Genomic DNA, 11851 nt, shown 5'->3' on the forward strand with positions numbered 1-11851 from the left:
ATATTAGGAATTTAATTCAAAAGAAGCATTTGCTATCAATTCTTTGCAATCAATGCAACTTCCACATACAAATTCAGATGAAAAAAAATATCTAAACTATATATTAAATACTTTTGAAATACTATTGAAACTTTGGACCTTGTCTTTTTTCCTTTTTATAAATGACTAATGCTGTTTGGTCAGAGAACAAAGACAGTTTGCGAGTCTCTAAGAACCTGACCTGTAAATAGGGAAGGCTAGCAGTTCTTTGTCATTGTGGGATGAGTAGCACTTTAGCATTACAAGTTTAGCTACTATAAATAGGTGATAATTCTCCTTTAGTTCAGCATTTGCATTAACTGTTATGCATTTCTAAGTAAACATGAATGTTACCAGAAAAATAAAAAAGCAAGTCATTTTTGTGACACTTATAAGATGCTACCCAATCTGTAACTACTACCTGATCGGTCCCCACATGTGCCAACATTACGTAAACTTTTTCATCAATAATAAGATTTTGTTATTATTAAATCCGAAGACATACTGTGACTGTTAAATGCTTCAGTGGAAGTAGATGCATTTATACGCATTTGGGGTCCAATAGGGTTACATATTGGGTAGCTGTTACAGATCGTGTAGACTTTACAAATCTGGACACAAGTAATTGGACTAAAAGCCTGATCAGAATAAATGTGCTTCATGTAAACATGCCGTTTGGAATACTCTGGCCCGATCAGACTAATTAATTTGGATAAAAATGTCCTTCCGATGGAGATAGATGAGTTATACCGCTTGTTAATCCGATTGTGGTGAATGTAAGCAATTTATTCTGATAGTGGGTCATCACTGTATTGGCTTTTACGTTGTGCAGACGGTGTGTACTCCAGGGGGACGCTTTTGATCGAACGTTTTTCAAACATGCCCAAGGTTTAATGTTGTTATTAGTCGCAGGTATGAACATAACCGTAACCCTAACCTTCCTCCAGATCCATGGGGCTAAAGAAAGACGGTAACTGTTGCTTACCAAACAAATTAGCTAGAGCTGGTCTAGTTTTACAAAACGAGGAAACTCATACAGGAAGAAAAACAAGTAGATGTTTCATTTTTTTATCACTATTATCTCTTTTAATATGTACTTTATTTAATATTAGATGTTCCAATAAAACAATAGATACATTCTAAGAGTATTCAAAAGTTGTTGTTCAGTGAAACAGCTTTAAGATGTTTCATGATGTTCTAGGCTTTTAACTCGTGTCAGTTAGCATCGCCACATCTTGATATACTTCGTCTTTAATTTTCTGGTGGTCCATCGTGCGGTTTAAACTGATAGAATGAGGCATCTCAGCTCACATTTTTAAAACTAAAATGATCAATTGTTAATACGTTTTCTGGGTTCCTTTTAATTTTGTTAATAAAATGTATTTTTTTTTTCTAAAACTGTTTACTTCCGTGATAATTCCACAGGAAATAGTATCTCTAATATTTAGATACATTTTAAGACTGTCAACTGAGTTAATATTTCACCTTTTTGTGCATTAAAACTGACTCACTGTGTGGCGTTGTGCAATGCAAAAATTAAAAGAATCAAGAAGGCAAAAAAAGGAAGTGGCCCCGGGTGGTTTAACTGAGCAATCACCTCCTGTTTCTAGCAGAGCAAACAGGCAGTATGCAAAGACTGTGGCTTCGTACGCTGAGCATTTTCCTAACTTCAACCTAAATATATACATAAATAGTGCGATTTTTTTTTTTTTTGTAGATTTTCTTAACAAAACACCTCCTTAAAGTCATGGTCTTGAAGAGACACTTTTACTGCTAGTTTAACAGTTTTGGAGCAGCCGGTAGACTTTTGTTCAACAAAAAGGTGAGTCTGTTGCCTAACTATTCACTTTTAGTTTATGCTCCTGTACTTAGCATAGATAACATTTTTTTTTTTATTTGTCTTGATGATTGCAAATTATGAAGTATTGTACATATTTATGTATCTATTGTGCAGTTCTTGTTTTAAGCAGGAGTGTTGTTGTTAATTATCTGTTTTTCCTTGTAAATCAAACTTATTATTTTCTAGTCTGTGACTTGATCAGAAATATTAATTCAAATCGCACCAACAGTTTGGTTTTGTATAGTAGATCAGCTCAATGTAACTTAATGTAAATCCAAAATACAGCACATGCACCATGCACAGTTTAGAACTTTCTCTTATAGTTACTGTCAATTTTATAATTAAAACTCCATCATTTGATAAAAAAAAGACTAAAAAACCTGTAAACCTGACCAACTGTAGCTGGGATAGGCTCCAGCATCCCTGAAAGGGATTGAGCAGTTGTGGAAGACGGATGGATGGGAACCAATGCAAAATGTTGAATATTTATAGTGTAAAATAGTTCATAGCTTCACGAGGAGCACAAAACTAAAGCCTTACATTTTTGAAAGCCAAAAAAAAAAAGAAAAGAAAAAAATCTATTTTTATCTGTCTGCGACAGGATGTTAGTAGTATCATAATGTTGGGTAAAGCATATCATATCTTGGTCAAGTGTGGCTGAGGTTCCACACATTTGGTCTTGACCTGAATGGCTAAGATATACGCTAAAAGGCTAAACCAAAGTGAACTGTGTTTGAAGTTCAAGAGATCATTAAAACTGTCAAGACTGCTCTATCTATGGTACTTTGTGTTGAACATGTTATAAAAAACAATATGAACACATAGCTTCTGTGCAATTAGTTCCAGAAAATAAATGAGCATTTTTCATTTGTTGATAAGTTTCAAGTCACGGAGTGTAAGTCATTCGCTCCGTGAGGTAAAAGCATGTGTGCTGAAACTTGAACAGTTTATATACTAATAGTTCTGATGAAAACTGAAAATTTTATTGGAATTTCAAAATACTAATTGAACAACTATGGAATCATTGCAGTTTTTCATATTTTACCTGTGTCTACATTGTAACAAAACACATACTGGGAGCAATTTCAACTTAGAAATCTGAAAGAATTTAAAAAATATGTGAAAAACACTATTGTATCTTGGGTACTATCACTAAAGTGGCTAAATTTTTCATTTTAAACAACATTTTTTTTAAATATTCTGTTTCTTCATTTTTTTTTAATTTTCACTTTGAAAAAGAAAAAAAATGTACAAAACGTGTATTTCTGGCATTTGCTTAGACTTAATGTTAGCCAATAAAAGAAATAAGAAATGTCAGGATGGATCAAAAGATCCACCATGATGAGCTTTTAATGAACAGATTACATTTTAACTTGAGTTTTGACAGCCAAAAATTAAAATTTAAAAACATTACAAGTGCGCCTTAGTCATCTTTGCTTCAAAGGATATGTTGAGTTTCACCTGAGATTACCAGTTTTTAAATTCATTATTGAATTATTCAACTAAACAGAATATTGGTACTGCTTTGTTAGAGCGTCTCCATAAGCTAGCGGGAAAAAATAAATTTTTATTTTAATTGTTGCACACATCAAAGTAAACTACCAAAGGGAAATATAAATTACAAACTGCATTTTATTTTCATTATTTTTTGTGTGTCATATTGCAGAAATGAGGGCTAAGTGACATCAAAGTATATATGATTTGGGTATGCTGTCAAATAAAAAAATATATAGATGTATGTAGCAAATAAATTGGTGAAAAAAGGAAGGAACTTCTTTTGGTTTCACATACTGTAAGTCTGCCATGCAAAGTCATACAAATTTAACCATTACAACATCCAAATTGAGCACAAACTGAACATATTTTTTGGCATTCTCTAAGAAAAAAATATCTGTGCGGTTTTAAAAAATGTTGTGCAGTTTAAAGTATTTTAAAATATTATCTTGCCTTCTCTTTACTATAAGAATTTCCTTTTTGAAAAATACCAAAAATGCATTTTGCACTGATGTGAAACTTTTTTCTTAATATAATACAGTGTGATTGATATAAAAATGTTACATTTTAATTTACTGACATTTCTTTTTCCTGTCTCTGTCAGGGTGCGGTCCGTCTTCTTGATTTTTAAAAATGTATACCAATCAGGCCGCAACAGAATCCACGATGGGTTTATCAACTGTCACGATGGCCTTGAACTCCACACAACCACAAAGGTCAACAGACTACCACATAGCCCTGGTAGCCATCTATTCAGTGGTTCTGCTCTGCGGCACTGCTAGCCTGAGCCTGATGATCCACGCCATGAAATACAGCCCTATTTCCACCACATCCGTCGCCGTCCTCAACCTGATCTTCGCCCACTTCATATTTCTGTTCACAGTCCCCTTCCGAATTTACTACTACGCAGTTGAAACGTGGTACTTGAGCTCTCACTGGTGCCGAATGGTCAGTGCCATGATCCACATGCACATGTACATGTCTCTTATCCTCTACGTGATCATCCTCCTGTCCCGCCTTTTGACGTTCTACAACCGAAATGCACAAGTGTCCTCCTTCAAGAGGATCCACGCGGTCATCGGAAGCGTGGTGGTGTGGATCGTTGTTCTGGTTTCAGTCCCGTGCGGCATCCTCTACTCCTACGGCAAAGGCGGAAAGGACAGCGACGGGAGCATGCTACCGGATTCCAACACCTCCTGCTTCAAATTTGGACGACACATGGAAAACTTCAAGGTGATCAACTACACTTTGAGCTCGCTGGTCATCATCGTGGCTCTGTTGCTGACAACACTCCAAGCCAACGTCTTGCGCGTTTTGTACAGGAAGTACCAGAAAAAATGCAGCTCGCAGCAGGACTTCGGAGCTCAGCTGAAGAGCTTCTTTTTCGCCTTGATCATGGTGGTTTGTTTTGTTCCCTATCACATTTTTCGGATGTATTACTTAGAGCATATTGACATGGAAGACATCAATGAGGTTCTTCTAAGTTTGACCACTTTTAACTGTTTGGACATGCTCACCTTCTTAGGTAGGAGAACATGCTATCTGTTCTCCCCAAGAAGAACTTGAGGACAAAAATGTAATTTTCATCTGCATTTACCTCAGTCAACTCTATTATTTTTGCCATTGCTACTTTTTTTATTATTATTAATCCACATACCTCTTTACTTACAATTGTTTTTTTCACTTTTTTGTTTTTTTTCTATAGATTTACATTTGGCTGTTGTAGATAACCTTTCTACTTTATTTTACACATACCAAAAGAAAGGTTTAAATTGAAACCAAAACTAGAACTAAGTGAAGCAGGGGTCTAAGCAACTCAACTGTGCCGGAAAGTGGTTAAAGTGAGAGGGGAAATGAAAAAAAAAACTGTTGTGGTGGCGAGGGTGAATGACACGTGAAAACTGTTTATTGAAGATTGTAAAGTTCTGGAAAACTTGGTTAGATGTCTCACACTCACTACATAATACTTTTACACAGTTCAAACTTCCATTTTCTCACGTGTAGCAGTTGTTTTTGTCAGTGTGGTGCAAGATTCAGAGTATTGTAATTTCTTTATTAATATCAAACTATTTTGTTAAAATGTTTTGGATGTAAATAAAAAAAACAATTTTACGTCTTTAATAATGTTTTTCTAATTATTTTGACTGTATAGGTCAGTTTGGATGCAAACAAAAATGGATCTATGCTGCCCTCTGCTGGCCTGTTTTTGCACTGCACACCCTTTCAGGATAATATTTGTCTTTTTTTTTAGGTAAAAACTCATTTGTTTTATTTATTTATTTTTACCTTAAAAGTCTCATTTAAAAAAGTAAAAATATTTTTTTATATTATAGTGAATATGTGATTTTTGCAAGGAGAAAACATACTTACATTTCATTATGTAACATCAATTCATCTTAAATATTTTGTGAAAACATGGCCACAAATCTAGAAGCTTTAAAGGTGTCATGGAAGCTCTGTCCAACATTCACATACACATAAACTTGTACTCTCACAGGGTGATCTTTCCCTTTTGGTTTTTATGGAGCTGGGTTACTGTTTAACATCCCCACCCTAGTTTGAGTTTGTTTAGTAAATCGATCTAATGACGGGGCTATGTTGGCGCCATCCGATGTGTTGCTTCATGAATTATAAGCTGCTCGGCTTTCCAACCTTCCCTCTTGATGTTGTAGTACACCTCTACCAATTCTCTTCTTTTTTTATGGGTCGATGACACTCTGAAAGGCTTACAGTCGTCGGAGTTAAGTGGCACACCTGAGTAAATGCACATACCACACAGGAACAGAAACTCAGGTAAGACAACTTTTTCTTTCTGTATGAAACACTGATTGTTATAGCTGGTATTATAAAGAAAAAAGCTTAAATGTTCAAATATGTGGAGGATTTCACCTCAAACTTACTGTCTGTACCAGTTTTCTGGAGGATCGTTTGTAATTTGGACATAATTTTAGAGTTTTTCGTCCCTTCGTACCATCGATTCACTCTTTGCCGGGCAACCTGTAACACAAACAGGACAAAACAGATAAGAAAGACACACTTTGTCATGAAAGTTGTGCTATAAAGATCTTGTGATAATGCATTTCACCAACACCAGAACAGGAGCCACGACGTTCTCCTCCTGTCGTCTTCACTTTACCTATAAGGAATTGATGAAATCCATTTGATTCGAACCAATAAGGATTTAAATGTCAGTTCGAAGATTCCAGCTTTGATAATATGTCACCTGCACTTCACTTTAACTGAATAAGATCACCAAGACAAACATGGAGTTGTTGATTGACTGTGTCTGCACTGTTGATGCTGTGTAGCTTAAAATTTTAATTGAGAAGCTAACATTCATAGCCGGTGTGTTACATTTCTCCTAAATCTAAAAAACATATTTTTAATCCATTTCAGCAGTGTAGAAGAAAATATGCATTTAAGAGCTTTAGACTGGGTGCCATTGTGTTGAACTGTGTACATTTTAAAGTTGCCTGGGTTTTAGGAAGTATGGATTTACAAGAGTGACCCGGGTGGCTGATCATCCTCTGCGACTATTAAATCCTCCAGTTTAAATAGAGGCAGCAGTGTTATGGCCTGTTCACACAGAGATTGCCTCTTAACATGGGGGTTTTATGGCTGCACGGAGCTTTTGGTTGGTAGACAGAAGCAACGTTTCCCAGCTATGTCCTGGAAGAAGTCATAATATCGGCCTCTGTGAATGTATTAGCAATTTTTTTCCCTCTATTACACTGAAGGTGGCTGAGGAAATGATAAAAAGAATGCTGTGTTTGGAAATGTACCCTAAATATTCGTTTATTGAGATTGTTTTGTTGTCACTTGTACGTGAGAATCTATGTTTGCATTTGTTCTACGATGACCTCTTGCAAAATAACCTTGAGCGCTTCAGCTTATTATAATTTTTTTTTTTTTATTTGAAGTCTCCTTCACCCCAAAATTGAACTGAACAAGACAATTGTAAAAAACAAATTCTTCTCCACTCTCAGAAAACTTGATGAGTCAGGAGGTCAGACCTTACAGCCTAGTTAAAATATAATCTCTCTATCATCTCATCTCACCCCCACCAGCCCTTTCTTGTCTTATGCTTCTGCCTTTCATTGCAGCTTTGATTATTAATTAATTACTGTGTCACTGGGACCGAATGCAATTTTCTTTTTAGCAATCTTTGCTAACTTTTTTTTTCTTTTAATATATCACAACATTAAAAACTACTCTTGTGTCTTCTGATTCATTAGTGATGCGGTACAGTAAGTCTCTTATCACTTACAGTGACCAAACTGATTGGTTCTAATCTGCACAAAGTGGTAGAAAAAATGCAAATATATGTGTTTGCATTGGGAGCACTAAAGAGTAAGTTTAAAATAAATTCCCCCAAAATATGGAGGTTAAAATAAGGATTTTTAAAGTTCATATAATCCAAACATTACATATTCTACTAACTCCAAGATGATTAAACAAATGTTGCATTTTTCAGGTGTTTACTAGATCCTCAACATTTTTCTTTTTAATTTTTTTAATGATGGGTTACAAACTTGTAGTAACCCAATGTGTGTGTTTACTAGGTAAAGGAAGATATCAGTGTTCTCTTTTCCACATTGTGTCCCTATAGACTATATCTGCTGAGGTAATGATACTATTACTCTTCTATTGATTAGATTAGGAAACCTGGAAAGACCCCCCCCCCTCCACACACAAACCCAATGACACCTCCATATAAGCCAGTGTTTTAAGCGCCCCCAAATGAAGGCATTGATTTGGATCCGCGCATTCGCTCGCAAATAATTTCATAGATAAAAGTGGAAATAAATGAAAAGGAAGAAAATTAATATCGCCTTAAACATTATCTTTTCCTGACTGAGATAAGTGTGAGGCAGGAGAACAGATAAGTAAGATGTAATAAGGTGAAAAGTCTTACCTTTGACTCCGCCCTTCTCCTTGTTGATGGCCCAATCAAGTCTGATAATAGGCATCTCTTTTCCAAGGATCTGCTTCTTCTAATCTGTGACTGTTAGATGGGACAGACAAGGAAAGACTGAAACAAGTAGCTAACAAGAGAAGAGGAGAAAGAAAACTTTGGTAGAATCAGGAATGAAGTATCCAGCTCTCCAGAGTAAGTCTCTGTTGGACATGGATGTTGCAAACTACTGTGAAGGCCTGGATCCATCTTACAGCACACTGGGCTTTGAGAACGCAGAGGTGCTCTATGGAGGAGGGGGTGAGTGAGTTTTCATGCAGGCATGAGTCCTAACAGAACATCAGCACAAGTTATCGTCAGCATTCACATTACTAACAAATGCCTCTGCAGTGAAGGAGCATCCCCTTATACACACAAACTTTCCGTCCATTCATGAGAAGTCGGAAGTTTTCTCTCTAAAATGTATTTCCTTCACAAACTGAAGGTGCTTCTGTGAGATGGATGCTGGTCTTCAGTGGGTGATCACACTCAGAGCATGGCAACATATGATGGGAGTTTTTATAAGAAAATGAGCTACTGCTGGTAGATTTAAGGCAAGGCTTAAAATGGAATAAAATCATACTAACATGTTTTCTGCAAAAACTCAGTTTTCATTGACTGAGTCCTCCTGGGTTAATCAGCTCTTTCAGTTCTGTATCACCTATATTAGAAGGAGATTCTCAAAAAAAAAATTGTAGTCCCAATTTTCATCCTATTTGAAATCGAAGCATTTGAAAATACCAAAAAATCCTTTTAAATATCTATTGTATGATATTTTAAATAAAATATATTTCTCTAAATTACATTGGAGACAAAACATTTAATATTAAGGTCAAAGCTAATTTTTTTATTTTGAAATCTGTTGGTCTCATTTAAATAGTTTGCAATAATTGAGTGTTAATTGTAGCTATATACTTCCCAAAGAACTAATGACTTATAGAAAAACGTTTCACATTAACCTTTCTTTAAGCTGTTAACAACTTAATCAAATAAACCAAATACATTTTCTGATAAAGTTGCACACATGATTACAGAAAAGAAAAAGTACTTAACTTGTGGATTTTTAAGACTTTAGTGTGAGAGTTAAATACATGTTTTCCTTCATCTCCCTGAAGAATACCTGATGTTATATGGAAACCAGTGACTTGGGTTGATTAACTTAAATTCTAGGCCTCAAAGAGCCTGGAAATCTGTTTAAAACAATTCATAGTGATGTGTTTCTACCCATAAAGACCCATTTTTTTCTAAAAAGTAAAATTATGTGGAAAATACCACAAACCAAGTTGACCACAGAAAACATTTTAGATATTTTTCTGTTATACCGATGTCATTATTGGTTCTTATGGGTTAAAAGAAAAAGCAACACTCTAAATATCAAATAGAGCAAAAAAAAAAAAAAAAAAACAGAAAAAAAACTGCTGTCTGTGACTTATATCTGGGTTTAGATTGGATTTCCTTAGCGTTTTTGTAAAAAAAAATTATATATATATATAAAACCTTTTTAAAGAAAAATATGTATTTTGCCCAAAAGTGTGCACCTAAAGAAGTTTATTTGAATTGAATACATCTTATGTAAAGTGTACAACTTCATAGAAATTAGCAAAAGGTTTGTGATTATCCTACTTTTTAAATCTACAATTTGGTGGAAAATAGAGGATGATGCTAAAGAAGGAAGAAAGCACAATGTGGACCAAATGAGGGTTAAACAAATCTTTAAATTGATTGGATTAGATATCCTTGCATTAAATAGAAAAACTACATCAACAGAATTAATTTCAACGTGTCCATTCTTTCCAGGATCTGAGGAGTTGGTCACTAGGAGCGTTACTCCATAAACAAGTCACTAATAAATCACTCCCAGTTTATTTAACCTTTTCATTTAATTACTCCAAAGACCCCTTTGAAACTGAATGTCCGTCAAAGAACTTTTTAAGGTGGAGTTTTGTCAACACGGAGAAGCTGTGTGGGACAAACGTGGCTTTGCTGGGGAGCATGCGCTCTCATCACTGAAACAATGATGTCAGGTTGTCACCGAGCTGAGTTAGCCAAACATTAACCAATTTCTCCATGGTACAGCCCGGTGGGGCACTGAGAAAGAGACGTGTTGTCCTGTAAAGATGTGAACACAGATCACTCATTTTAGGCCCCACATTTACCAAACAACCACACTATGTTTGTTCTTCAACAAAAACTGTTGGGACAGTCCTGTTTCTGGTGGTATTAAATGAATAACCCTGAGATATATTTTTGTTGATTTTGTTGTCATATAAATGAATTGGCACATGTTTAAAAAGTGCTATATTTGTGTCACTTGTGGATGCCTAAACATAGTTTTCATATTGTGAAAGTCTCTCATTTGTTGACATTTTTTCAACCTAAGCTGTATAAGTATGTCTGGAACACGTGTTTATCTGCAGGACCGTGTGTCCTGTGTGTGTGATTATTTCAGACGGTATGCCGACAGAGCCGAACCACCCCGGTGCAGATGGGCTCAGCAGTAACTGTGCTATCTGCGGGGATAAAGCTACAGGAAAACACTATGGGGCCTCCAGCTGTGACGGCTGCAAAGGCTTCTTCAGGCGCTCCATACGCAAGAGCCATGTGTACACATGCAGGTATGGACAGTTACACACTAAGGCACGTGTGTCAAAGTCAATTATATCTGACCCTCCAGATCATTTTATTTTATTGTTATTATTGGCCCGATGTTATCTTGCACTCATTCTGATTTGTTTATTTTTTACTAAATAAATTTTTATGGAGAGTAAAATATTGAAAGTTATTAAAGATTTAAGTTGATGTTAAAATGTTACGCTTTCAAAGTTTTAAAAATTGGCATCCTGCTAGCTTTTTGGACTATTTTACTATTTACTAAGATTCATAGGGTGTTTTGGAGTTTAGCTAAAATTTCAGCAACATGCTAGCTGTTTTGGGTAAATTAGGCTTTTTAAAGTTTTTTAGGCTGTTTTGGAGTTAGGATAATATTTACAAGCTAGCTGTTTTGGCTGATTTAGGCTTTTTTTCAGTTTCTTAGGATATTTTGAAGTTTAGCTATTTTTTTCAGCTAGATGCTAGCAGTTTTGGTTAAACTACGTTATCTTTTTAAGATTTTGGGCTAATTTGGCATTTAGCTAATGTTTTAGCTATAGCGTTTTCAGCTATCAGCTTCAGCATTTTTAGCTGTCAATTTCAGCATCTACAGGTATCAGTACTAGCATCCTTAGCAGCCAAATTCAGCCTACAGCATTATCGCAGGTAATGCTATACATCTAGTTCATAATGATATTGAAAAGTTACGTTTTTAAGTTTTAAAAATTTGTTTTAGAGTGTTCAATAAATCTTAACCCTGTTTTGCCTACGACCTAAGTTGTCTTTTGAATTTTGGCCCCATGTGTGACATCCCTGCACTAGAGACTTATAGACTGTATCTTCCATGTGTATTTGATTCATGTAAATTTTAATAATGTAAATAGCTTTTAATATATGAAGATTTGATTCACTTTTCAAGTAAAAATAGCCTAGTTTCACCTATTTTCCTTTTGATT

At 35.3% G+C, this 11851-nt stretch overlaps 2 protein-coding genes across 3 annotated transcripts in view; both read left to right on the forward strand.

Annotated features, from left to right (window-relative positions):
• The first annotated feature begins 1494 nt into the window (after positions 1 to 1494).
• LOC112151120 (probable G-protein coupled receptor 141) lies at positions 1495 to 5504 on the forward strand. The gene is made up of 2 exons (XM_024279808.2): positions 1495 to 1840; positions 3957 to 5504. Exon 2 carries the CDS (start codon positions 3986 to 3988, stop codon positions 4916 to 4918), a length of 933 nt encoding a protein of 310 aa, XP_024135576.1. The 5' UTR covers positions 1495 to 1840; positions 3957 to 3985; the 3' UTR covers positions 4919 to 5504.
• A 503-nt stretch (positions 5505 to 6007) lies between these two features.
• The window catches only part of hnf4g (hepatocyte nuclear factor 4, gamma), a 12569-nt gene continuing 6725 nt past the window's right edge, over positions 6008 to 11851 (forward strand). Inside the window, exons 1-2 of one of the 2 annotated variants that reach the window (XM_024279806.2) lie at positions 6008 to 6145; positions 10756 to 10921. In XM_024279806.2, the coding sequence (XP_024135574.1) occupies positions 6115 to 6145; positions 10756 to 10921 (197 nt within the window). In that variant the 5' untranslated portion in view covers positions 6008 to 6114. Of the gene's footprint in view, positions 6146 to 8362; positions 8568 to 10755; positions 10922 to 11851 lie in introns of those variants that run through there. The other variant, XM_024279804.2, reaches the window with a different exon arrangement.

Source organism: Oryzias melastigma, linkage group LG20 (assembly GCF_002922805.2).
Source record: "Oryzias melastigma strain HK-1 linkage group LG20, ASM292280v2, whole genome shotgun sequence".
Lineage (NCBI taxonomy): Eukaryota > Metazoa > Chordata > Actinopteri > Beloniformes > Adrianichthyidae > Oryzias > Oryzias melastigma.